Here is a 27594-nt window from a genome sequence, read left to right as displayed (position 1 = left end):
GTGCCACCAGCCCTGCTCCTGCCTTCTCCTCCCAGCCTGCCCACTGAACCAAACCTTCTCTGTAGGACTCAAAGACCAACTCCCAAAGACTAATTTCAGTCATGTGGGCTCAGCGAGGTGCATTCAACAAGGAGCACGATGACCTCCTTTCTGCAAGAGTGGAAGCACACAGAAGTGCCAAGCATTATCATTTATAGGTTTTATTATAAACTCCTGCGTGTATTCATATGCAATACATTGGGCTTTGCAGCTTTCCATCTCAGATCTAACCACACCCTCACCAAGCACTCCCCAGAGCCTTCCCTTACATGAAGGGAAATATTACTATTTCCACTTTATTTGGGGGAAAGAAAAAAAAAAGTCAGAAAGAAAAAATGCACAAGCCTCAGTTCCCAGACTTTGCTCTGCTATAGAATACACTGAGCATTTAAGGCAATGCTTCTTGTCTTGGGAAACAGGATTGAAAACAAAGCCTTATGAATCAGCCAGCTGATAATTAAAAGCAACTAAATCCAGATCATTTTAAGCTGCACATGAGAATCTGGGCTCCTCAGATGCTGAATTCCTCTGCCGACCAGAAAAGCCAGGGTCACTTGCCCAGCTGGTCACTATTGTTCTGCCCAGCAATGTTCTGGCAGGAATGCATGTTTAACAAAATACAGAGATTAGGCATAGCAAGGAATGCAGCCCCCCCTTCACTGTTTAGGTTAGTGAGGTTTGCCCTGTTGAAACATGGAAGCTTATGCGTATCAGATTTTCCCTGTCCTGTGCTGCTAGTGCCAATGACAGACACGAGCTGACAGCTCAGTTCTCAGGACTGCTGCTGTTTTAGCTTTAAGTTCATTAAAAGCAGCATAAGTTTGCCTCAAAGCTGCAGTGACCATTAATTATATCAATCAGTGCTTTCTCAGGGATGTAGAGTACTGAGAGCTCTTCTCATTTGGTAACTCCCAGAAACATCAATTTAGACCATGCCAGAGACTCAAACAGGACAGATTTGTAGCACTTCACAGCAGAGCAGCTCATCTTCAGCTGCCTTCAGATGGCCCAGATTTCTTTAACAGCAGCTACCAAATACAGCACCAGAAAGCTACTCATCTTCCTTGCCTGGCATTGCTCCTGACAGCTCAGAACCAGCATCTTCAGTTCCATCTACAACCCAGCATCTATCGGAAGCGTCACAAGAACAAGCCATACAGGTAATCCTGAGATCTCTAGCAATACTCCTAGGAGTGCAGCTTTCACCAAGTTGGACAGTGAGCACAAAGCAGCTCTGGCACAGCACAGGCTGAGCAACTTCTCAGCTCAAAGCAAAACAACAGCACATGGACAAAGGGAGATTCTCAGGGGTCCTTGGAGAAGTGCATGAAGAAGGCTAGAAACAGCCTGGTTACACTTCTGAATTAATGGCTTATATCTAGAGATACCAAGGAGCGACAAAGTTCCCACACAAGGAGCAAATGACATCTTGCACTGCATGAATTGCAACTCATAGAGAGCCACGTGGTAAATCTGGAATGGATCTTGCTGAGATACAGAGCTGCCAGCATCAGATTCAGGCATTTTCTTCTACAAGAGCCCTTTTGGTCACCTTAGCACAGCGACTGAAATTGTATGGTAGATGGTATCCATTCTGCTGCCACTTGAAGATGTAAGCAACTCAAAGTTGGTGCAGGATAACAGCACGAGATGAGCAGCCAGAGAGCCCACACTGAGCAGGGTGGCAAAAAACAGACCAGTACTGAAGAAGTAAGAGAGAACCAAGCAAGAAGAGAGCCGGGGAGCGGAGCAACCTGAGGCAAGAGGAAGAAAAGTGGCATCAGATAAAAAGCCTTTTTCTATAGAGAAAATGAGCAGCATTCCCCTTGGTTGGAAGGTTTGGTTTATGCCAAACCCCTTTACACACAGACACGCACTGAAGAGCTGCTGGTAGAGCTGTCACCCATTGCTGCCTTGAATGAGGATTTGAAAAAGCTCCCTGTGCTCTACTGTGTTTACAGCAATAATGAGAGCCCGGAGGAAGGGGTTGGGAACATCTGAGTTTAATAAGGGCCGAGCAGCACACAGCAAAGAGAAATGTCTGCCCTTCCGTTCAGGGCTACCACACCCCACCAAGAACCGCAGCACCAGGCCAATGGGAGGCTCAACACAGAGACGTTATGTCATCCCAATGGCCTCAGCAGCCCATCTGCCCCAAGCCTTTTTGTGATGAGAAGAAGCGTTTTGAACCAAGCTGAGAGCTCCCAGCACCACTCTTTTGAAGGGCTAAATAAGCACAGTCCTGTGGGGGAAGAGCAGATGGAGGCTGACCCCAGGCAAAGACGAGCCAAGAACAAAAGGGAAGCTTTCGCGTGATGCCATAACTAAACAGCTCCATCTCACAAGATCTTCACACCAGGGCAAGAGGGAGATGTAGCTCATTTAGCACCTACACTGCTTCCTTTTCTTAGTGTTAAAGTGCCCTCACATCCAACGCACAGAAGGTCAGGAGCATCCTACTGCTGTTTCCCACCCAGAGCAGACCACCAGTCACTTTGCAGTCATACGTGCTGTGCTCCCCTTCTCACTTCTGCAAGGTTTGCCTCCAGGACTGTCCTCTTATGAAATTATCTTTCATTAAAGAATAAAAACCTTTAGTCTACACTCTGCAGTGCCTTCACGTGGTACTCTGTCAGCTTGTTCTTTTTAACCTCTTTTCTTTATGAGGTATTCCATTAAGAAGCAAGAGTCTTGCCCAGCTGCAGATCAAGAACAACTCCCCACAAAAGCACACACACATACATGAGAAAACAGAGCCAGAAGAAACCAGGCCCATTCCTAACTGCATGCCCAGCAGAGGTGGTCCAGGGGGATACTTCCCTGCAGAGGTATTTCTGACACACTGTGCATAAAGACATGCCTATGCCTACTGAAAACGTAGCAAGGAGCATCACTTCCACTCAGTTCCTAAGGGCAGCAAAATTTGGACCCAATTAAAAAGATACCTGGCTGCATAACCTGATGTCAATATTGGACGTGAATAGATGCACTCCTATGCAGCAGCACCTTACATTAAAGCTTTGACAGATGGTTTATTTGCTCGGCCCAACGGGATGCAGCTGAATAACAGCCTCAATCAGCTCTCATAGGACAGACAGCAGACATGCAGGAGACCATAGGCAAGAAAAGAGGCCTAATCAAAGCAGCTCACAGATACCTTCTCAGCTCCAAAGAGGTTTCAAAAGTCAACTGTTCTAATTTTCAACACATTCTTTTTTCCAGATAAGCCACACATATGAAGGAGGAAGCTGACCTGTCCCAGACATTAAATATTTGGAAGTTGCCTTCAGTTTTCATCTCAATAGCCCCCACACTGCGGTCCATGGGGAGAAAGCCACTTCTAAACAGATAGGAGAGGTTTCACCTTAGCCAGAGCTATAGTTGGCTCTGCTCTGGAAGACTGAGTCTGAAACCTGAAACAGCTTCCCCTTATTCTTCAAGACACAGTTCTTTTCAAATAGCCAGGCCTAAAAAAAACACTTTCATCCATGCACATGCTTTACTTGCTTATCTCTTCATTTCCAAGATGAGAAAAAGCCAAAGACATCAAGAAAAGCCAACACACCTCAACCATGAAGTGAACTGCAAGTCAACAAATAATTGTTTCTTCCTAAAAAGGAAATGAGGAGCAAAACCAACAGGGGACCACCGCATCTCCCACCCTCGTTCCTTTCCATATTACTACTTGAATTCAGATCAGTGCCATAGGATGCACAAATACACTAAGCAGAAGCTTTACTGGTCAGCTCTATGAGAAGCTGAGCATTTCTAAGACAATAACCTGCTTAGTAGTTTTATTTTTCACACTCTTTGCAGCTATGACCCTTTGCAGAGTCTTTGAGACATCTAAATTGGCACAAGCTAGCTTTAAGCTGAAAGCCTCAAAATAAACATTACGCTTCAGTGGAAGTAAATCTAAGCACTGCCTACACCTAATTAGAAGCAAGTTCAGAGCTTTGAGCAGATTGCAGGAGCAAGGCCCAGTGAATTTCAGCAGTACAATACAGGAGAGGTAGCCTTCACTTGACAAAGCACTGTTTCCAGACATGCAAGGTATGAAGCAAGGAAGAGCTTGAGTAGCTGACCCATCACCCAACTCAGACCTGAAGGACTTGATGCATTCTTCACAGAATGGCTTGGGTTGGAAGGGACCTCAAGGATCGTGGATCTCCAATCCCCCCACCACAGGCAGGGCCACCAACCTCCCCATTTAATACCAGACCAGGCTGCCCAGCCCCCCATCCAACCTGGCCTTGAACACCCCCAGGGATGGGGCTGCCCAGAGAGGTTGTGGATGCCTCTCTCCATTCTCCCTTTATCAAGGCATGGCCCAATGAGATAAAACAAAGATACGAGCTATGATCCAAGTGTCAAAAACACCTCCCCCTAAGCAAAGCTGTTAAGTTTCTAACCTGACGTGTTTCAGCTAGGATTTCAGTGCACTAACAAGCTCAGCTTTGAGAAAATGAACAAATAAGGGTTATTGAAAGAGACACATTTGTTAATTTATCCAAGGGGAGCACAAGTTCACTGCCACCCATTGCTTTGCCTCTCTGCTGCCTTTTCCTTCCTAGAACTGGAAAAAGCAGCACAGATGAGAGGAAATGATTCACACGAGCAGCTGGAAAGGCAAGACAGTCGGAGATTTCCTAAATGAATACAATTTACTACTACTACAGTAACTACAGTCACGTTTGCTATTTCAAAGCTATTCCAGTGTTTCTAGGTCCTTAAACTTCCATCAGCATCACTGCTTTAATTGCACTGCAGAGCTACAGCGCTGAACCCCACAAGTCAGATGAGGATCAGATGGCTGCAGAGTCCCAGCAGACAAACACTGGATAGATATGGGATAGACATGGTTTGGTGATGAGCTCGAGACCTTTTGACCTCCTGGAGCTCTTCATTCTTGGTTAAGTCAGGAGACCCACAATTAATTGTGAGCACTAAAGCCTCACCCACAAGGCTGCAGCTTGTTACACTGCAGCATAGCTGAGCACAGCCCTTCCAACAGGGCTGAGGAGGGTCAGATGCATTCCTAGCAAACATGTAGTTGTAGGACTACGCATAACGTAGGCAGTTGCTTAGACTTCTAAGTTCACCTAAAAACCAGTCCTGAAAGCCAGCCACACAAGTGTCCTACTAGGAGACCACCTAGTTTAATGTGCATTTCAAACACGATATCGAGGCTTCTACAATACATAAGGCCAAGAAGCACCACTGCATGGCTTTCAGACATTATTAGTCATGCAGCCCCTACGGAAATACACAGCAATTCAAGCGTATGCAAAGACAGACTGCAAACGTCTTAACTAATAACCAAGATGTGCCACTAAGCCAACCAGAACCCAGAATGTTCATTTTTAGAAAGGAAGCAAACAAGAACCGTTTCCCCCATTTCACTTTGAGGGATGTGAATGATGGTTTCTGTTTCCTCCTCCAGATTTCACACACGTGCCCCAAATGCTTTTCACGCTGCCCAGGGCCTCATTTACCCAGCAAAAACAAACAACAAACCACCACCACCCTTTGGGAGCCCATCTCCGAGACAGCCTGCAACCTGGCTAATAGGGATGAAGGCAGCTATTGAGCTTGGAATGGTTTTCCTCACCAATGAGGGATGATTCCAGCACCATTTGGGTGGTTTTTTTTTCCTACTTGGAGAAATACAGCTTTTTGACAATTGAAATATGTATATATAACAGATACCCAGACAGCTCAGCCATGTCTCCCCTTACTGATCAAGGGCTGAAAAAGACAACTGCAGGAACAGGATGTCTCGTATCAAGAGATGTCAGCTGCGGAGCATCACATCAGTGTGTGCTGCAACAGAGCAACTCAGAGCTGCAGCAGTCACTTTCAAGGCTCCGGTCTGTTTATCCTTGGCTGATGGCATCCAGGAGAAATACCAGAAGCCACCGGACAAAGCATTCAGTGGGAAGTTTGTGGAAGGAAGCAAAAGTGGCCGCGGTGCCGTTGCTGGCGGTCACCCAGCAATGGGTCGATGGTCAATGTGAGATCTCAGAGCAGAAAGCCTCGTCCTTCATCCAGCATCACACCAAACCCAGAAACGCTCAGCTGCCCCAAGGCAAAGCTGCACCCCACAGGAGGCTGTCCCCACAGGTCCAGCTGTCTGCTGAGGACAACGTTTCCCACCCAGACTTTCCCAGCACCAAAGGAAGCTGTTTGACATTTGCCAACAACAGAACTCCACCACTCAAATTCAAACAAACAAAAAAATGGCTTCGACGTACAGCATTTGACTGAGCACTCAGTTTTTGTTTCAGGATACCCCAGCAGTGATTTTTCCCTCCTTCTGACTTGTTATTCCCCCCCGCCCCCCACTTTAAACTAGAACGGCAGATTCTCACAAGGCAAAGTTCCACCGGACTCTCAAAGCTTTCCCAACATCATTGTTTAAATCAGCTTCAGACGGTTTTATACAACACTTTACAGCCTTGGAGAGGGATGCGTTCTCCCGACAGCGTGTCAGCTATCCAAACAACCGAGGCATGGGAAAGGCGTGCGAGGGTGTGAGCTGGGCAAGGTCCCTGGTGAGCAGCGACACAGCCCTCGCCCATGTAAGCGTGGTAGCTCCGAACAAAGATCTGCAGGCTAATAGATATGTAAGACAAATGACATGTGGTTCTCATTGCAGCTCACGCTCGGGGAAGGGGGTACCTTGGAACACATCCAGCTGGGATAGGTTTATCCCATTACTCTCCTATAATTTTCTGCCGTTTCGAACCCTCTGACAGTTACTGTAGTTTTAACATCACACCCCCTACAGACTGAGGCCCGTTTGACAGGCCAGCAAACAAAACCACCCCCACTCGGAGAAGAAATGTGCACCATATGTGAGGGCCATGCGAGGCGCGAGGCCAGTGCCCGTTCCTGCACTCGTGACACACCGATGCGAATCGCAGCGCTGAGCCCAAACGGGCAGCGCTAAGCTCAGCCCCCCCCCCCCGCACAGCAGCACAGCTCATGCACGCCAGCTATTAGCGAGGGGAGGAGGAAGGGGTAGAGACAGGACGGACGAGCGCTGAATGTTAAATCCCCGATTTCCCATTTAAGGGAATCGCAGAAGAAAAAAAATATATATATAGTGAAATTTAAGAACAACTGGAATCAGGTTAAGCCACTCTCCTGCTTTATACAGTGCGGCTCATTCATCTGAACAGCTGTTTCACCTCTAGAGAAATACCCAGAGAAAACACAGGGGAGGGGGGGGGGGGAAGCCTAAATTGTTTGCTCTATTGAAGCAGCGCGGTTCAGTAAATCAAAACTGATTTATATCGAGTTTATAAGAAGCTGGTTGGGGAGGGAGGGGAGAGGAGCACGAGCTTGGCTTTTAAACGGCTATCCGAAAGCTGCAGCTCTCGAGGGGAGATCCGCAATTAAGGTTTTTCCTTTGTTGAGCTGAACGCGACTTCCCCGCAGCCGAGGGCTCTAACAGTTCCCTCTGCCGGCATCCCCCGGGTCAGGAGGTTTCACGGCCGCGGAGCGCCGTCCCCTCCCCGCGGCACGGACCCGGCACTCGGGGAGGGGCTGCAGGTTTCCGCCGAGGCTCGGCTGCCCCGCGCCGCGGTCGCTCCGTGCCCCGTTCCCGCAGGTAGGCGGCCTCCCGCACGCGTTGCGACGGGGCAGCCCAGCCCAGGTCGGGATGCGGGCAGCCCTCGCGGCTCCCGGGCCACCGGCGCAGGCGGACCCGCTCTTACTCACCGGCGACTGGCGAAGCCGCTGCCCGGCGAGCCCGAGCTCTGCTCGGGGTAGTTGTGCTGCAGGGTCGATGCCGGGAACTGATAGAGGAAGCCGGTTCCCAGCGCGCATCCGTGCAGGCAGCAGCACCAGGACAAGAAAAGAGCGAAGCGCATTTTTGCACCACGAGGGGTTCCCCCCCCCCCCGCCCCCCGTTCTGCTCTCGCTCAGCGGGACCCCGATGCCGCCCCGCTCCGTCCGCGCGCAGAGCCCCGGGGCTGCTGCTGCCCGCGCCGGGTCCGGGGCTGCTCGGGGCGCACAGGGCGCACTCGGAGCCCCGGATGCCTTTTCAAATTTGGCGAGGTTGGCCCGACTCCGTCAAAGGGGGCGTGGGGCTTCGGCGTTAACCCTTGCCAGGCCTCGCCGTAGACCCCGCCGCAGACCCTACGGGATGTCCCGGCTCGGCCGCGAGCACGAGCCGGCGACACCGGCCCCGGTCCCAAACCCAAACCGTTGCCAGTGAAGATCGCGGCGCCCTGTGCTTCCCTGGTTTACCGAGAGCCACTTCTAGGAGATCCCACTGCACGCCAAAGCAGCCAAGCTGGTGCTGCTGTGTTTGAGTGATAACATTTACACAGGTAAAGTAGGAGATAAACATTCTGAGATGCCCCATTCACAAGGCAGCCAAAGCGCAGAGCGAATCCCTGCTCCTGTGCGGGCATCCTGCTCATTCTGGCATCAGACATAAGCACCCTCTTTGCCAGCACCTCAGGTAGACCCCCACATTGCCAAGCACTCAGCACAGAGCTTGGGAAGCGGCATGTTTCACTCCAAACACGCTTCTGATGCTCTGGAAGGATGTGGGTGCCTCACAAAGGCAGCGTCCCCAGGTGGGAGCCAGCAGGAACTCTCTCCCTTCTTTGTGCACCAGCTGAGTTTTAGTCCAGTACCCCCAAACACCCCCATGTCCAATGACGACACCGCAGATCACAGTAGCTGGCCCTTCAGAGCACACACAGCAAGCAGCTCTGCAGGAACCCAGGCTCTTTGTGCCCCCACTGACTGCACTGCCAGCTCATCTGCACCCAATGCCAAAAGGAGGGATTTCATTTCCCAAAGCACACAGCTGTGTTTCTAAGGCTCTTCCCTTCAGATTCTGCAAGCTCACAGTACCCGCCCTGCACCTCGACTGTGCAGCCATCCATAGGCAGTCTTGATTCACTGCTGAAAGCAGGTCTTGCTGGGTGTCTTTGGGGCATCCTTATGGGGCTCAGTAAAGGCAGAGACCTCTTTCCAACCAAAGGGGAAGCACAATCCCTGCAAGATGCCATAGCTGCAAAGCAGCCCCAGCAAGATATAAAAGAAAATAGCTGGGTCTGTCTCCCTGGGTGAACACCTGGCCCTTTCCCCACAGTGCTCACCTCCACAGCCTGCACAGAGATAAACAGCTCCTGGCTGGAGCCTGTAACCAGACAAGTTTAGACTGCAAATAAGGCACCGGGTTTTTAAACAGCCGCTCTCATTAATCACTGGAGCAAATCACACAAGAAGGAAAGGGCAAAGTCTGCAGGGCAGCTCAGCACAGCCTCCCTGGGCTTACCCCACGGCTGCCCTCAGAGCATCCCAGAGCATGGACTGGTACAGGTGATGGATCAGCACCCTCTGGGCTCAGAGGGAGCTCAGTGGGTCTGATCCAGCAGTGCTGAGTTATCAGACTTGTTCAAAAGCAACCACTATTTGCTTCTAAATATCCCCCACTGCCTGGGATGGAAGAGGGCCTTCTGACTCCAGTCCTGGCTCACATCTGCCACAGAACCTCCCCCTCTTTCAGTTCCCTTCAGCAAGGGAAACTTCTCCCTTCCATTCCATAGAAAAAGAAACCAAACCCCCCAGCTCACAACAACTCACCCAAGGGTGCTCAGCCACTCCAAGCCATTTCCTCAGCACAAGCTCTCAAGAATCCCCTGCTCAGTCTGGCAGAGCAATTAAAAAGGAACCTCACTCTCCATCTCTCCTCTCAGTTGGGCAACAAACTACACCGAGTGTGCTTCTCTTACAAACGCACTCAGGAACTGCTCTGCTTCCAGAACACTCCACAAGACTAAGAGTCTCCACTGTACTTTAATCAGGGTGATCATCTTCAGCTGTGAGTGATCATTTTCAGCTGCATGTACACGGCCAGCCTGGGCACAGCTGTGCCAAGCTCCCACTCCAGCAGGTTCTGCAGCCACAGGCTTTTTGCTGAAGGCACGTGTAGTTCCCTGTCCTGACAGGCTGGGATCAATCATTTTTCAGTATTTAACTATACTAAATAGCAGCAGTGTCTTTGTGATCCGTTCTCCTGGCTTGAGTTAGCTCCTTTGAAAGCTGTTAGCCACCATTAATTCTTAACCGTCCAAGAAGGTTTTATATTTGGTTGCATGCAAAGTTCAGCACTTCAGCCTTCACCAATTTTGCAAGACCCAAAGAGGAGATATTAAACGCAGGTGATCAGATAAGACATGATTTTAACGAATCATTAGAGACATCTGTAGGAAGCTAATTCTGTTCCTGTTTCACAAACTGAGAGGCTGGACACCAGAGGTCAAATGACTTTGCTGAAGATGGTAAAGAGCAAAAGGCAGAGCCAGAAATAGAGCTCAGATCTCCAGGCTTCCATTACTCCTGCCCTGTCCCTAACGCGTATTTGCTTCTATTCTGTATGACTGACTTAAGAGGAAAATGAAGAATTAATTTCCAAGCTGTTCTTGGAAGGAGAGAAGAAAGGGTGATGTTGTCTACTGTAAGGGGAGAATTAAATATGGCATTTCATTTTTAGTCCTTTGGATATGCGTAATATAATCAAACACAATAGCGGTAATAAATGGATATTTTTTCTCCCCGTGGTGCTTATGAGTGCAACGTACTCTAACAATTTCTCAAAACTATGTTGATAAATTGGAAATGCAGTGATGGAGGTAACAAAGACAGCCAACAAAAACATAATCCCTTCAATTTATCACGGGGACTGGTTTGGAGAAGGGAACGCTTGAAATATGAACAGCCCAATTCGTACAAACCAGACGTGCTATATTTCAAAAGATAAAGCTCCACATTTGATGCCTGTGCATAAGTATTTTAATTAAAGACTTGCCTGGACCATCAGGCTATATAAATTATCCAGAGGTATTTCACAACTCGGTTCAAGATAGAAGAGGCAGGGACGCATACTGGAAAGCCACAAAGCATGCAAGAACTGGGAGGAAACAGTGCAGAGACAGAGGTCAGGTTTTCAGTTTACCAACTCTATTGGCTTAGCTTTGCTATCATAAAAAAGCAGTCCCAGAGGGCCTTCCTCCTGCACACTGCTTGCTTTCTACGCAAGTGATGGTCTTGAGCTGTTATGTCAGCAGACCAATAAATTGGACGTGTGGGCACATGAGGTTTCGCATGGTTTGGAGCATTTATCAGCTTTCTAGAGTCCATTTGGCAAACATTAAAAATAACTTGAAAAAAAAATTAAAAATGGATAAAAATATCTGTAATCTCTTTGAACATCCACTGCATGCAAGCAGCCAACAAACAAAGTGGAGACAATAAAAGGAGCACTCAACGTTTGGTGTGATTTTTGTTCAGCTGAGAAGGGAAAAGCAGTGGTGTGATAGAGAAAAAGGGGGATTTGATTTCTGGAAGGTGTTAAGGTGGCTTAGAAAGGTAGAAACTCATTGGCATATCTATAGGAATAAAGTCCAACCCAGGACTGCAATGCCATCTCAACTGTTCAGCATCGCTCACAGTAGTACAGAAGTCAGGACTGAGCTGAAAACAAGTCAGATTTTTGTTAGAGAGCATAAAAATCACGGCAAATTTTGAAATCCCTATTCCTTGGATTTTGTGAGTGCACTTCTCATGTGGATACCAAGATGAGACCAAAGCAAAAGCAGCTTTGTTCTACGTAATGAAACCTTGTGGAACTTTAGTTATGAAATGCTCTTTTGAAGTTAGAAAGAAGTCAGTGATTAAGACCATATAAACCCCAGGATAATTTGGATAAAACCCGCCCAGCTTCCTAAAGAAGACAGATTGTTTCATTCTGATCCAACAGAGTAGTCAAGGAACCTTGGAAGAACCAGAAGAGATGGATAAGAGCGTAGTGACAGTAAGAGTTAAAGATCTCCATTGTAATTTAAGCAGTAATTTTACTAAGCTCATTTTAAGACGGCTGTTATGGGGGGTCAAACCAAACCTGGACCAAAATGAAAGCTGGGAGGACTGTGTTTATTTCTAAGGCAGAAGGAAACCAGTGTGGGTTTGTTGGGTTTTTTTCTGAAGATTTCTTAAATTTGACCTGGAATAAATCAATCAGAGCTGAATTCCAATTGCAATAGGAGGGGTAAACATAACACACAGTGGCATCGTACACAGCACAAGAATTGATCTAGAAGTCCTGGCTTTGGCAAAACTCACTGAACTTAGAGGAGAATTTTGCCTGAGTGAGGCACTTGTGTGAATAGCATAAAGTAATACATGGGATAAAATAACTCACACTGAAACATAATTCGGCAGATGGAAAATGCTGATTGAAAAGATCAGTGAGACAATGACTGCATGCAGTGAAGTACACCTATTCTGAGCATCACTGTGTCATGGGAAGAAAAACTTATCCTACTTTTGATGCTAGGCAAAAATTCTCCCAATTGGACATGCAGTGAAGCTCTGACCTGCAGGTGTGCAGGGAGTTTGGCACACCCTTGATGTATCAGTCTCACCAAGAGTGCAATGAAGCAGAGATGTGAACAGGTGTGATAAAGCCAATACTGAACATCAGCACTACTACATTAACACCTGCCAGCGGAGACACAAATGAAAGTAGGCAGGAGGGACTGCAAAAGGTAACTAATTGCTCCTTTCAACTGCTAGAATGCAGGATCTATTATACATAGATGGCTCATGGCACAAGTTTGTCTGCCCTGTTCTGAAACCTCCCATGGTTTTCTGACAGTGTATACCAACATTTCTCTCTTTGTACTGGTGGTTTTTCTTAACATCCGACCTCTGTCTGCTTTATTGCAATTGAAGCTTTTAATGCCTTACTTTTTCCATTACGGACATAGAAAATGGTTCCATCTCTCTTTGACTTTTGATTCCTCAGAGTACCTCTCAAAATGTTTGAACGCCTCTCCTATTTGTCTGAAAGCAGAACTCTCCAAACTCCATAAGACTGTAGGTCATACATTACACATTTCTGATCCTTTTTGTTATTCTCCTCTGAACTTCTTAGCTGGTCTACACCTACCTCATATTATGGCTCCTCTAACCCGTACCTCCGTGTGATGCATTTTCTGCATAGCCCTGCTGAGAATTTAACTTTCTGATATTTATACATCACGTTTAGCTTGGGATCCTCTACCTTTTTCTGCAGAACTGCTAACCTGACCTTTCCCCATCCTATATCTGCTCGTTAAAATTATCCCTGCCAAAGTGTAGTGCCCTGCAGTTGTCCTTAATTAATTTCACCTTCTTTTTAATCACATTGTATCACCAATTTGTCAAGATCATTTGACATTTTAATCCTGCCTTCCAGTGTTCTTGCATCCAGTCCCAGCTTTGCCTCATCTGCAGATTTAGTAAGCGTTTTTCCCTCTGCCATCACTGAGATCACTAAAGAAAACACTGGAAGGTTGGTCTTCATGTCTATATCCTCAAATTATGAACATTAGCTGTTCATTAAGCATTATTCAGTCCCTGAGGGCTGCCTGCTTCCTTGATGCTGCACAGGACATAAAGAATGATCTTATAAACTCTCTAAGCCATGGGCTATCTTGAAGTTCCACAGCAACACAAAGTACTCTATAATACGCAGCGCAAGGAGCTATCAGATGTCAGGCTGCAATTTTCAATGGAGTCGTTTTCAACAGTTTTCAATGGAGACGTACTTCCTGAAGCATTCATGAGAGCCTCTCCCTTCTCCCTCCTCATTCTTTTCTCAAGACCCTATTTTTCAACTTAAGTTCCCTTGTTTTCATTGACTTTGTCCGTTTCAATGTGATTAATCCCCTTCATTATTTTAAAAGCTCTGACTGAATCACAGAACTTTCTAAACAAGATAATACCAAAGCTCTTCACTCTTGCTTTGTAACCCAGACCTGAAAGGCACAGTATTATTAGCATTCTCCATGCCTTATCCCCTTAATCATATCTTTCCTAGGTAGAGCCAGCAGTACTGAAAAGAGCACTATGAAGCAGAACTCACCAAGTGTTTTATGTAGTACCAGTAACACCTCTTTTGATATATATACCCTGTTCTTAGCATAATGCAACCCAACATCCTGTTCAGTGCTGGGGGTCTTTTTTCTACAGCTGCGTGTTAGGCTGAGAGCTCTGGGGATTGCTTAAAGAGAATATTCTCCAGATTTATCCACTTAGCATTATGAGCCTTTTGCTCCATTCATTCTGAGGTGAGTCAACCTCAGCACTGCTCAGTGGCATCGCCTTGCTCCTCAGCCGGCTCTCTACCAAATCTCTCTTGGATCTGACAGATTCCTCTGTGGAAGTGATAAAAAGGCGACAAAGGTGCTAAAGGTGGAAGAATCTCTGTGGGTATTAAAGGCTAAATCCACTGCAAGGCAGCTGGATCCAGGTATTGCTTGGCTATGCATATACACACTAATGCTAGTTTTGGTGCTCACACTGGACTCTGCTGTCACTAATGGATACCACATCTTGGCATTGACTTGCTACTCAGGAACCACCCCTCCTCCAGGGCCTCTGGGTGGTTTTGTCAAACAAGCTTTAGTTTGAGCACCTCATTGAGCAGCTTGCATGCAGATCTCCCTCCCTTCCTCATTCATTTCCATTTCTAGGCGACCCAAAATGGAACTTCTAAATTGTACTCCTCAAATATTCATCTGCTTTCACAGACCTCTTTTTCACCACAGCTCTTAATCTCCCTGCTTTGTCTTCTAAGAGAGATCAAGCTTCCTACAGATGCAAAACCAGCCCCTAATTAATCCCCTGAGTTTACACAGGTCTATCACCCCTCATGCCAGCAGGTCCTAGGCAGGATGGATACGTGGGCTGTAGGGGATTTGATTCAGATCCCTGACGTGCAAGAGCTATTGGGCAATCTCCCAGTGACACCCTTTACAACACAGATTTTGGTGCTTTGTTCCATTTTGTGGGCATTGTAAGGATGATAGAAATGAATTAAAAAATAGCACAGTATAAATAGTAGAAATAACGAAATGAGAAGAGGAAGAATGAAGGTGAGACGTAATCTAAAGTGGTGAACCGTTCTTTTCTTGGCAGAAAGAAAATGATAAAGCCTGTAAAATGGCACAAGATGTCTAAGCTGACTGTTGTCCCCCCAAAAAAAGAAATACAGTCCTCTGACCAGACTAAGGAGATTTTTGGTACACAACGAAATGGTAGGACAAGACTATCAGCCTCACTGTGTGCCTGGAAAGAAGTGACTCAGAGCAAATATTTTTTGGCTCCATTCACATCTTGAATGTTTAACTCTAAGATTGTTGTGAAAAAGCCAGCGCAGTGCCCCAGCTGTAGGGCGATGCACTATTTTGCATTGAAAACAGGTGTTCAGCTGGCTGGCTTTCGAGCAGAGCACAGTAGATTTGTCCCAGATTTTCCATACATGATCTCTAGGTAATACTTGCCCTTTTTTAGAAGTTTCAAGAAAATTAGATAATTATTTTCCATGTTCGGAGGCTTCCCTGAGCTGACTGACAGCATGTTTGAAGAGCTGAGCTGTAGGTCGGGTGGAAAGGAGCCTGGCCAGCTTACAGGGGAGTTGAGTGGACTTTGGAAAAGGCAGTGCTGTAGTTCTGAAACATCCCTGACAACAACCAGAGCTTGCAACACATACCTAGCCACACTGCTGTGACATCGGTGATCCTCTGAGGTGCAGTCTCTGGCTGGGGAAGAAGAGAGCAACCGGTGTTGATAACCCAGCCATCCATTTCCTTAATATTGGAGCTGTGTTATTTAAAGAACTACATTAACTGGAACCCTCCACTGTGTTTATTCATTTTAAATGGCTTTGAGATACAGTTTCTTTGGAAGATCCGGTATAATCAATCTCCATTGTTCTGTATATATTTGCAGAAGATATCAGCTTCGTTAAAATATGGCACGCTATTAATAGCAGTAAATACACAGTGTTAAGCCTTAAAATGTAATGCAATTAAATGAGAAATATGAACCTAAGGAGGTTAAGTGCAGTCTACCAGTGACATTTACATTTGATTTGAATTAAAAAACACACACACAGAGAAATAAAGGGCCTCCATATATACTTGGATAACAGGAAATCCCCTGGATGTAAAAAGAGTGAATTTAAGAATGGAGAATATAAAGGTCTAGTTCAAATTAAAGATTTTATGACTGAGTACTCCATTAAATCTTTGAACACTTACAGTAAAGTGTCTGGAATGCTTCCAGTCCAATTCTTTATACTCTCACAAGTGACAGATTATACTTCTGAACTTATACAGCAAAAGAAAGAAAGAGTGATTGTATTAATCCATCTCAATCTGGAGCTTGCTAATTAAGATGAAAACCATAAAAATCTGTGCTTAGGTGAAGCACAGTATTTTTGCAACCCAGATCAAGACAACGTCACTACCCAAGCCAAAAGAAGAATATTTAACTTTTCAGATTATTGAAGAACAATAAAGTAATGAGCTACTAAATGCTACGTGATCAATAATCTCTAGTAAATAGGAACACTGATAGCACTCAGTATTTATCTGTCTGTACTTCCAAAACATTCTGCACAGTGTTGAAAATACACAGCACAACATGCTGCTTCTGACTCCACTCCCACTTGCAGGAATGCAGAGATCTTCATTTGTAGCGAGACCACACTGGCAGGCCATGACCATATCAAAGTGCCAATCTTACATGAGTATAACCATAAGATATTAGGGAGGACCCTTCAAATGAAGAGCTTGCAAGTGAGCCAAGCATAGGAAACTAATGTACTTAATATCTTTCCCAGGTTTCAAAGGGAATTGAGTCTTCATTATGAAGACTACAGACTTTTTACGCTGAAGGTGTAGGATTAAGGATTAAGCATTCATCACTGCACTAAGCGAAGCTGCAAGGACTGGAGATCTCGTTCCAGACTCCTCAAAACAGACTAATTACTGGTATAAATTTGTTGTCCCTGCTGGCAAGCTGCCAAGGGTTAATTGAGTCTGCAATGAAAACGAACATGAGCGGTTGGAAAAGACAGCTGATTTGACCCAGGATGTTAGCAGAAATATAATGCCTGGAAGGACCGTGGGGTTAAGAAACTCCTGGCTTTGGCCATCATCTCCAAAGCAACGCATAAGTCAAACAGAGAAAAAAAAAAAGAGAGAAAACAAAACCCTCCTGTCTGTAGGATGTCCCCTCATTTAGGACCACAAGGCGGTCCCTCCAAGGCAATACGTGCTTTTTTGGCTTGCTTTCTATGAAGGCATTAAGGATCTGACTTTGGGTGAATAAATAGATCAGGCTGTTAATAAATGCAGGCTCTTTCCAGACCAACAGAGGTGGCAGACACATCTGTCAATGAGAAACAAAACTTGCTTTCAAAATTTTGTATTCAAAACAACAACAAAAAAAGCATACAGGTCTAATAGAAAAGGTTGCATGAGCTCTTTTGAATCACAGTTATCCCTTGTTTGTCTTGTTTTAGTCATGCAGTACTCTTTACCACCTATGAAACTGTTATTTTTACCACCCGGGCGCCAAGGTTTTCTTATTCAGTTCAATAAAGCTGCTATGCTCTCTTCTATGAGCAAAGAGCACCCAGCAGATCCCTACACAATACTCCTCATTCCTCACCACCAGGCAATGTTTCAATGTTTCACCAACAGATATTAAGAATACCAAATTTAAGAGGATTGACTACTGATGTAACTATATACCTGCTTCAATGCAGCAAACATCTACAGTAGCTGAAAGAATCAGTCCCACTCAGCCACATCCCCACAGGTCCTTGTTACCTTCTCCCTGTTAGCAACAGGTTTTTGTGCAGCACAGTGAGCAGGAAGAGGTGGATGGCCCAGCTGAAAACTATTCCTTCTTTCCTCTTCAGAGGGGTCATACCAGTTTTCAGCTGAAAACGGTCCCCTGGTAATTGGGACAGGACTAAATTGAAAGCTGGGGATGGGTATGGAGGCAGTGCTGCTACCGTGAGCAGGCAGTGATGCAAGTTTGTGCCAGGGGAAAAAGAACGCATCCGCAGCACAAATTAAGAGCCCAGACTGTCATCAGGCAACAAAGATGCTTCTTCCATAGGGTAATGCAGAATACCTAAACCAGAAGCCTAAGATTAGACAGCATGAACATGACAAAACCATGATGGCTTCGTGCTGTAATTCCCACACCACTGAAGCTCTTTTTATGAATGCTTTAGCTCAAATACTTTTGCTTAATTATTTTTTCCCCAAGGAAAAACTGAAGCTTTCCTCTGCTATGGGAGAGAAGACCCTCTGAAGGGCTCCCCTGCTAACAGTGAGCATCTGTGGGTTCTTTCCTCTCAAACACTATTTTTCTAAGGGATCCCCCTGTGATAAATTAGCAGTCCCAGTAGATCATGGCAAACAATCCTGCGTACCACATCTTTAGAAACAGTACTGTTTGGAATAGATCAGTTCGGTCTGCCTCAACGCAGGCAAGTTAACACCACATTATCAAATGTACCAAGGTCACCAAGCTCCATCGGATGATCTGCTTGATCCTTCTCATACCAAAGAGAAAAAAGAAGAAAAATAAGAAGAAAAGAAATGAAAAAAATATTGGATTCTATGCAGAAATCTGAGTGCTCCAAGCTGGAAGCCGTAGACCCGGCCACTCACAGCCCACCCACCTACAGATCAAGATGGACTGGAACAACCTCCTCCATGAGCCAGAAAAGCGATGGGGGCTGGGAGGTGGGAGGAAGAGTTTCATATTTCATCTACCACTTTTAATAGAAAACAGAGCATGGTGGAGGGTTGAAAGGAAAATGGCAAATCCCTGGAGATGCTAAGTGTTGGCCTCTCAAGTCCAAACTGTCAATCACACCACGTCCCCTCCAACTCCTACTTCTCAAAGAGAGAGAACAAAAGAAGGCAATGGACTGGCACGTTTAGCCACTAGGTGTTACTGTTGCTCCACTGAACGTGGTCAGAGAAACTCAGAGTAACACAAACGACATCCATCAGAGGCACCATACACAGCTTTAGCTTAAGATTTAAAACCATCAGAGTTAAATCTCTCTAGATTCATGCACTGTGAATGAGAAAAATTAAGGTGTTTCGGTCTGTTGACTTGGAGGGGTCATGGAGGTGGGGTGTTGTGTCTTGTGTTTTGTTAATGCATCACTCCATAAATGGGGCAAGTCAAATTCATCCTTGGGAACAACCACTGGTTTTGATGAATGTACATAGAGAGATTTGGTCTCTAAGGTGTTATTAAGTTCATGTCCACTTGTCAGGAAAATACAGTGGCTACTGAGTTTTCTGCATCCCTGCCTCTTCTGTGACAACAAACCTGGGTGCAAAAACTGCACAGAAATTTAGAGGCATTTGAACTAATGCCACCTCTGCTCTCAGCCAGGTAAGTTCCTCAGGCAAGTCACTGACATCTTCTCTGCCTTTATTTCTCCATATATATATATATCATGGAAATAAAGATCCTCATCTTCTTTGGAGAAGACTTTGAGACCATTAATAAATCCTTTTAACGTAGTCCGTGATGACCTATTGGTATTGGTATGAACAAAGCAACTGGTTTTGCATGAGCTTTTCCAAGTGCTTCCAGAACAGATTTTCTGAGGAGAAAGACTGAACGGAGTGCCCACACCCCCCTGGGAGCCACCTTTAAGTGAAACAGACTCACCATAATGAGCAGAGCTCCTCTGCACCCCTTGTCAATGCACCTTAATGTCCTATTTCCACTCGGTCCTTTTTCCCCAGCTCTACCAAAGCCCCGTCCAGAGAGCAGCCACACTTCATCCGACTCTTCTGCCTACCTCAGCCTACCTGCTTAATGAGCATCAGATAGATACTGCTTCCCTGAGCTTCTTCAGCAGCAAGCATGCAACTCACAGCAATACTGATATTCTCCTTACTTGGAGTATGATCAGGACCAGTATGATCAGGACCAGTATGATCAGGACCAGTAAACGGGATATAACGTGGGTCTCTGCATCCATTCGAAAGCTGTTTCTGCACATACACAGTGCCTGTCATGCCATGCACAATAAACACGCAGAGCACTCATTCTCATGGTAAAAATTCTTCACAAGAAGAGTTTTACATGCCACATTCAACAAAACAGAACGCAAACTTAAAACACTTGTTCTCTAAAAGACTGAATGATTTGCAAGAGCTAAAGCATTCTCTGAATGGCGACTGGCACTACATTTTACTGCTGCTTCCAGTAAAACCTGTGGGCCTCCGACTTGGAGACCCTTACCTGCAATGCAGGCAGCACATGTCATGATAAAGCAATCACTGCATCTCTGTTTGAATTCTCACAGACATTTCTAGAGCGAAGAATAATTCTACTGAAATATTATTAACAGCCTGCAATTGCTTGTGAAGGAAGAAGGAGGATCTGTCCACACAGAATCATCTGGACATCATTTTTGCTCGCTACCAAAACGTTATGGTGAAAAACAGCCGTCTCATAAATGCAAGGCTTGCAGACCATTACCAGTACAGTCTGGAAGCAGTTCACTTACAGATGGAGTTCCCTCTTTCCTGCAGTCTAACAAAGAATTTTAAGTAAGCGAAACAAAATGGCCTTGCTGATTTGTACACGTGTAGCCTCAGCAACCAACGTATCAGGAACTGACATAACTTTAACTCCTAAGGCAGATGCTGATTATAACATCAACTGCACTTAACTTAGATGCTTTGAAAACACCCCCCTAAGCGGGCAGGCACCTTAATTCCCACTCTGTGAAGTGACTTAAGGCCCCGAGGCACACGGATAGAGCTGAAAATCACAGCTGCAGTCAGCTGTGCTCTCCTTACTACTCTCCAGTGGCTGATACACACACAGGAGGATGCTATCTGATACTCCATCTAAAAACGAACCCCAACTGCCTTCTGGGCAGCTACACAAGCAGCCAGTTTTACCCATTCTCACTCTTAGTCCATTATTTTCTCCTTGCTGTCCACAATACATTCCTTTATATCGCATTTTTCTCCCTGTACTCGTGGATATGCCAGCTAATAGATGTCCTAATTACTTCTCTCTGGATCACACAAAGTTATTGGGTCTGAAGCACGAGGAACACCACAGCAGCAGAAAGCATTAAGGACAAAGCTGTGCCATGCACTGTGAATTTGCCCTGACTCACACGTGTACCTTCACAAACCAAAAACAGAATCAGCTCTGAGCCATCCCAGTGAGAGCAGAGCGGTCCTGGCTCACATTTATTAGCAGAACCCATAGTAAACATTTACTTTATGGGAGCACTTAAAGGCCCTGTTTGAAAGCTAGCCTGAAAGCATGGCTGTACCCAAGCACCACACACCTGCCTGCCAGACGGTGTGCTGGGGCTGTTTGGTTTCACTCAGCTGCCACTTAATACCCCTGCTTACCCTAACACACTTGTCCATCAGGGAGAATCCACTGTCAAAATGGCAGCAGCACTGCAGGCAGGGACGCCCGCTCCTCCCACACCCGTTGCAGGGACACTAAAGCAACCAGAACGCAAAACTGCCCACAGTGCTCCGGGCAGCCCTGCTTTATGTGCAGCCTTTCCATCACGTGACGGCGACACAGCCAATCGCAGCGCAGCTTCTCCACGCCCCCCCCCCCGTTCCCCGTTCCCCTTTCCGCCCCCCACGCGGCCGCGTTGCTAGGCGACGGGCGGGCGGCCGCCATGTTGAAGGTGAAGGTGTTGCTTGTGGGGCCTCGCGAGGTGAGGGAGTCCTCCACCTCGGAGAGCCCTGCGGCTGCCGCTTGTCCTCGGGGCTGCATGTAACCCTTGGGTATCCTCCCCGGGGCCCGAGCCTGCCCCTTGAGGGCCGCAGTTCCCAGGCGGGGCCTCCGCGAGATGTGAATGCTGCGGCCGTGCAGCGTGGGAAGGGGCAGGGGGGCAGGCCTGCGTGCAGTTATGTCGAGGGAGGGCGGGGTGCTGGGAGCAACCCCGTGTTCTTCCGTTCGTTGTGGCTTTGGCGCGTTGAATTCATACGGTTGTCTTTTATTTTCTCGCATGTACCAGTCTGGAAAATCCGTGTTGGCAAACTTCGTTTCAGAGAGCATAGAGGGGATTGGCAGCTATATCCCGACACAAGGAGTAAGGTGAGCACGACGGTGCGGGCTGAAGCAACCCACCGCCGCCAGTGGGCGGCCCCACGGGTCTGGTGGCGGTGGTGGATGATGCCGTGTGCCCGCTTGTGTTCGCAGGATCCTGGAGTATGAGAAGCCGAACTTAAATGGGAACAGCAAGGGAGCTGGGTGTCGATTTGAGTTGTGGGACTGCAGCGGTGATCAGAAGTAAGCTGGCATTGCTGTTGCTTCGTTATTCACTTCGTACTAATCGTGTTTACACAACATTCTCGTGCATAAGACCCTGAAACCAGTGATCTTTTGGAGATGAGGAATATTCCCAGCTCTTCAGTACAAATTTGCATTGCTTTCTGTTATAAAGCATTTAATACTAGGTAATCCTCTCCTTGATCCCAGCTGACACCGTTAACTTTGTGTAAGGACTGAGTGTAACAATAAAGTCTGTGGCTCTCAGGGTGAAGTTAGAGGCAAAGCAGAGCCCCTGCCTTTATCTGTCTGAAATTATTACATGAATGGATTCCAAATAATGCATTTATGTGATTGAGGCCTTAATTTCCCAGGGTTACAGTTATGAACTGGACAGATTAGTTTTTAGGAATAAGTAAGAAAGTATATCTGGAATATCATAGATCACTGGCAAGATTACTAACTTTATTTTCATGAAAGACTACTGAAATCATAAAGTCATAGAAACGTATGAGTTGGAAGGAACCTTTAAGGGCCATCTGGGCCAACATCCCTGCAGTGAACAGGGACACCCACAGCTGCATCAGGTGCTCAGAGCCCCATGCAGCCTGACTTCGAGTGTCTTCAGGAATGGTGCATCCACCAAGATACATTATTGAGGAGGGGAGAAGAAAACCTTGAGAAGTTTGAGTGCATATTTCCATTTTCCAGCTATCGGTCTTACCATTTTCCACCCACCTCTTTTTCAAGGTTTGAAACATGCTGGCCAGCTCTTATGAAAGACTCTCATGGCGTAATAATAATCTTCAATCCTGAGCTGCCCAGTCACCTGAAAGAAATAGAAATGTGGTACTCCTGTTTCGTGCAGCAGCAGCCACTGCTCGATAGCCAGTGTCTCCTCGTTGCACATCACAAGCCAGGCAGTGCAGAGGACACAGAAAATCTGTCCTTAGGTAAGAATATAGAATATGTTGGTCAGAGTTTTTGTGGGTTTTTTTGGTTGATCTCTTAACCTTTGAAATCGGTCATACCTCGTGGCTTTCATTTTTCATGAAAATCTATGAATATTAAAGTGCTTTGCAAAACAAAATTACTGAATCTCAAAAGTCAGCTTGAAGGTAAGCAATGTCTCTGTTTCCTGAAAGTGAAAATAAAGACTAGAAACATTTGAGTGACTTCTCTAAGGCCACGTAGTGAGCGTGCAGCTGAGCCAGGCATTAGAACTGATGACTGCAACCAGATATAATCATCACTAGCAGTTTGTCTTACACAGAATTTTACCTTCTGCTTACTGACACTTTTGAAGCCACTTAAGCCTGCATTTTAGTGATGAACAGACTAGGAGCTCTTTGTACTACAAGGTTAATGATCTTCCTCTTAAAATTATTATAGCTATGTTATTATATGCAGCACAATTACTTGTGGCTGTTTTTACAAGTGAGAACATGCATTGCCTCTGGACTACCTAGTCTGGTTTTCAAACAAGTACTTATTATAAGCATTAATATATTAATACATATTTAACATCATAACACCATTCTGTAATTTTAAAATAATTCAGAAATCTTACCAATTCAGGAGTGAAGTGCAATTCAGTGCTGAATTATTCAGTTATGCCTAATTGAATGTGAGACCAACACCAATACTTTAAGCCTTAATTATAACATTTGAGGAATTTAAACTAGCAGCAAGTTCTTCTTGTTTGTACTGCTAACAAGCTATGCTGCATTTCTTTTAAACATTATATGTCATTTGGGGTATGAGACATCAGATAGTACTGAATTCCAACTGATGTCTTCAGCAGGAGCTGTCCCATGACGTTGATCATGAATGCTGCCTTTCTAAAGGAATATGCCTAATTATTTTTTTCTTACATTCAAAGCTTACCCATTGAACAAGCTGAAACTAATACATTCCAACTTAGAAGAAGATCCTGAAGACGTTCGGATGGAATTTATTAAATACTTCAGAAGCATTGTCAATTTAATAAATGAGAGCAGAGAGAAGGAAGAAATGTCAATTATTTCATAACATGAAAAGAAAGTAAAGAGAAAGGATTGTTTTAACTTTGCAAGCCATGCTAGCAGCGTCCTTTGCAAGAAGAATTTGCCAGACTATAAATGCTTCAAAGAAAATAATGCATGATTTGTAACTTAACCAGAAGAGCCAAGTGCTGACATCACATAAACTGTGGTGCCAAAGAGATGGCTGCACATCCAAGAATTCGGGTACCTTTAGGTATGTTCAGTTTCATTTGCTGTCAGATGTACAGGAAGGTACCGTTTAGCGTGTTAACATGGACCAAAAGATAAAGATATCGATCGTTTCCTCACTTAAGAATCCCTTTTTGTAAAGGTGCTAATAGAAAACATGACAGAACTTCAGGTTTGTGGAGTTCTGTTGACGCATCATAAAGTGCTCATGTTAGCTGTGTTCCCGGAGGAGTTACGCTTTTGGAAGTCAGCTGAAATTTGATGGGAGTGGAGATCTGAGAAGCAGTTGTTGGTGTGGAAGCCGTGTTTTAATATAATAAATTCTCCTTTCCGTCCAGCATCTGAAGAGAGCACGTTTCATAGCTATTGCTCTGGCAAGTCAAAGTTGCAGCCTTTCTCATGACAGCTTTTCCTCTACTGCAACAAATTCACCCTCGTTGGGGACAAGGTATGGGTCACTCTGAGAGAGAAGGAGTTTAAATCTCAGTGCAGTGCAATTACTTTGGCCTGTTCCTGGAGCTCCAATAAGCAGGAAAATAAGTGCTGCATTCTCCAGAGGAGGAAAAGCTGCTTCAAACTTGGATTACTGTTCCCTGTTGTACTGAAATAAGTGGTTTCATAGATGATTTACTTTCTGTTTTGTTTGGTTTGCATTCATCCCTGTTCTTAATGTGTTCTGCTGTGGAAGGCATTTTTTGTAATGTAATACTAAGGCAATAAAATTGTTTTTATAATAAAACTGCATCCTTTTTGCCCTCACAGGGAAAGCGAATTATGTTTTTGTATGTCTTATCAACTTCCCTAATTATTAGTGAGGAAAACTGTGATAAATTTATAGTGTATTTCACACTAATTAGATCCAACAGGAGCAGTTTGCAAAAATTTGCTATGGGCCTGAATAGCCAAAGAAATGATGAATGAAAACCAGAAGAATATATCTATACTGACACTTTTTTTTTTAAAACCTGTGGAGAATTTAAAGTAGAGAGGACCTGAGAGCAGGAACTGCAGAAATCCTTCAGCAGCATCCCATCTTACCCTGTTATGCAGCTTGCTTTGTCAACTGTTACATCAGTGGCTTATGAGAACCACATCTGACTCACAGCACTAAATTTTGCAGATTATTTCATTGCATGTTCCATGCCACACAGCTATATTTGAGCTGCAGCTGTTTTACAAATATAATTGTTAAAAAAGCCTTGTCCTCTAATACTGCATTTTAGTTAACATCCTTTAGAGAAAATATATTAAAAAAGAAAAAGAAAAAAAGAACCACTTAATGTATTTTAGTTCAAGACAACAGAATTGAGTGCTTCTTGGGTTTTTCAGTGATGTAGGTTAATCAGTCTGCTGTTCTTATTTTCAAAGTTCTTTCTTTCCTGAGTAATTAGTAGCCCGTTCTTCTGCAAATATTCTCCATTTTCCAAGGTGGAGAGAAGAGATGTCTCCAAAATCTACTGTTATTTACACATCTTTCTCCTGGCTTTCTAACAGCTTTGTGATGAAGAAACTCCAGTGAGCAGTCTGGCTGTGGAGCCCTGTCACAAACATACTGGCAGTAGCTTGTGTCTTCCTGGCTTCCTCAAAATGTCCCAAACTCCTTAAGGCAAATAAATAAGTAAATAAGCAGCATTCCCTTTCTTTTGTGAATTCAGTCCACTTCAGTGGGATTCCCCGTAGTACTCTAACGATGATTGACTGGCAGCTCAAAATCAATGAACACGTAGGGAGAGCCTGAAAGCCTCTCTGTCCCAGTTGTATGTGGTCCTTCCCCAGCTATTTTTTGCTCATTGCTAAGCTCTTTTTATTTAAAACAAAGGTATGTGAAGCCAAGGATTAAAAGAAGATCTTTTAAACAGTTTTAAAACTAACACAACAAAACATACTGAGCTAGGCTTTACTTCAGAGAATTACAGTTCCAACTTGGTTGGTACCAAGCGTGTGTTGTGTGAAACTGGCATCAGTAACCCACATCATTCTTTTCTTTTTTGCTTTGTATGCTCACAGAATTTGCTGCCCCAGCTTCTTTTCATTGTCTGCTGGCTCTTATTCTGCCATTAATGCTAAAAGCTCCACTTGATTCTGAGAAGAAACAGAGAGGTACTGAAAGGAAACACCAGTGAGAGTAAAGGTACCGTGAAAGAAAAAAGTAAAATAAACAGTAAGAGATGAAAAGAAAAGGTTGGAAGGAAATAGAGGGAGGCTGGCATTTCAACATCTACATTTTATTGCTATGACTTTTGAAACAACCAGGCTTTATATGTTTGCAATCAGTGTCATAGGGTGGTCTATTGGAGACAGTTATTGGAAAATTCAGTCTAGGTAGAGAAGTTTTTTACACGTTGCCTTAGATTATTTTCCTTGTTGCCAGCTGTGTGGCAATGGAGCCAATTTTAAAATATACTGTCTTAATAAACTCAGTTTCTCCCAACATACATATTTTGATGTGCACTGGGAAAGGCTGCTGTGAAGCCCAGCAAATGTAATGGTATTGAAATGCAAACCAGTTATATTATATCAGAGTTGAAAAGTCAATGATGAACTCTCCTATCCTTTGCCTTGCTTCATATCAAATGTTAACCACGATCTTCATCAAACCATTTAGGTTGGAAAAGCTCTTCAAGATCACCGGGTCCAACCATCAATCTGACCTGCCAAGTCCTGTCACTAACCATGTCCCATAGTGCCACATCCACACATCCTCTGAATACTTCCAGACCTGGGTACTCCACCATCTCCTTGGACAACCTGTTCTGAGGCTTGACTACGCTCTCCTTAAGAAATATTTCCATTATAGCCAATCTAAACCTCCCCTCATGCAACTTCAGAATGTTTCCTCGTGTTCTATCACTTGTTGCTCCTGAGGAAAGAGACACCTTCCTCACAGCAACCCTCTACCAGATAGCTGTAGAAAGCAAGCAGGTCTCTCCTCAGCATCCTCTTCTCCAAACTGAACAACCCTGGTTTCCTCAGCCACTCTCTCATATGTGTTGTTTTCCAGTCCCTTCACCAGCTTTGTTGCTCTCTGCACAAGTTTGAGGAACTCAGTACCCTCGTTGTACTTGGGCCCAAAGCTGAAGGTAGTTTAAATACTACAGGTGTGGTCTCACCTGTGCTATGCATAAGGAACAATCACCTTCCTGGTCTTGCTGGCCACGCTGTTTCTCATGCAGGCCAG

General features: G+C 45.1%; 2 protein-coding genes across 12 annotated transcripts in view; one reads left to right on the top strand and one right to left on the bottom strand.

The window, feature by feature from the left end:
* COL26A1 (collagen type XXVI alpha 1 chain) overlaps positions 1-21447 on the bottom strand; it is a 172285-nt gene extending 150838 nt beyond the window's left edge. For 8 of the 10 annotated variants that reach the window (XM_015295986.4, XM_015295988.4, XM_015295989.4 and 5 more), the window contains exon 1: positions 7765-8062. In XM_015295986.4, the coding sequence (XP_015151472.2) occupies positions 7765-7916 (152 nt within the window). In that variant the 5' untranslated portion in view covers positions 7917-8062. Of the gene's footprint in view, positions 1-7764; positions 8063-9648; positions 9836-21323 lie in introns of those variants that run through there. The other 2 variants (XM_015295991.4, XM_046902565.1) reach the window with 2 other exon arrangements.
* Positions 21448-21585: 138 nt separating this feature from the next.
* On the top strand, positions 21586-25155 carry IFT22 (intraflagellar transport 22). 2 transcript variants are annotated; one of them, XM_040650613.2, is made up of 5 exons: positions 21586-21616; positions 21950-22029; positions 22135-22224; positions 22954-23156; positions 24086-25155. In XM_040650613.2, exons 1-5 carry the CDS (start codon positions 21608-21610, stop codon positions 24232-24234), a joined length of 531 nt encoding a protein of 176 aa, XP_040506547.1. In that variant the 5' UTR covers positions 21586-21607; the 3' UTR covers positions 24235-25155. The 2 variants fall into 2 exon arrangements, with proteins under 2 accessions (XP_040506547.1, XP_415752.2); XM_415752.8 differs by having other exon boundaries at positions 21586-21646.
* Positions 25156-27594: the final 2439 nt, after the last annotated feature.

The sequence above is a fragment of the Gallus gallus genome, chromosome 19 (genome assembly GCF_016699485.2).
Source record: "Gallus gallus isolate bGalGal1 chromosome 19, bGalGal1.mat.broiler.GRCg7b, whole genome shotgun sequence".
In the NCBI taxonomy this organism is placed as follows: domain Eukaryota; kingdom Metazoa; phylum Chordata; class Aves; order Galliformes; family Phasianidae; genus Gallus; species Gallus gallus.
Note: the sequence above shows the minus strand (reverse complement) of the source record. Positions and strands in the feature narration are given on the sequence as shown.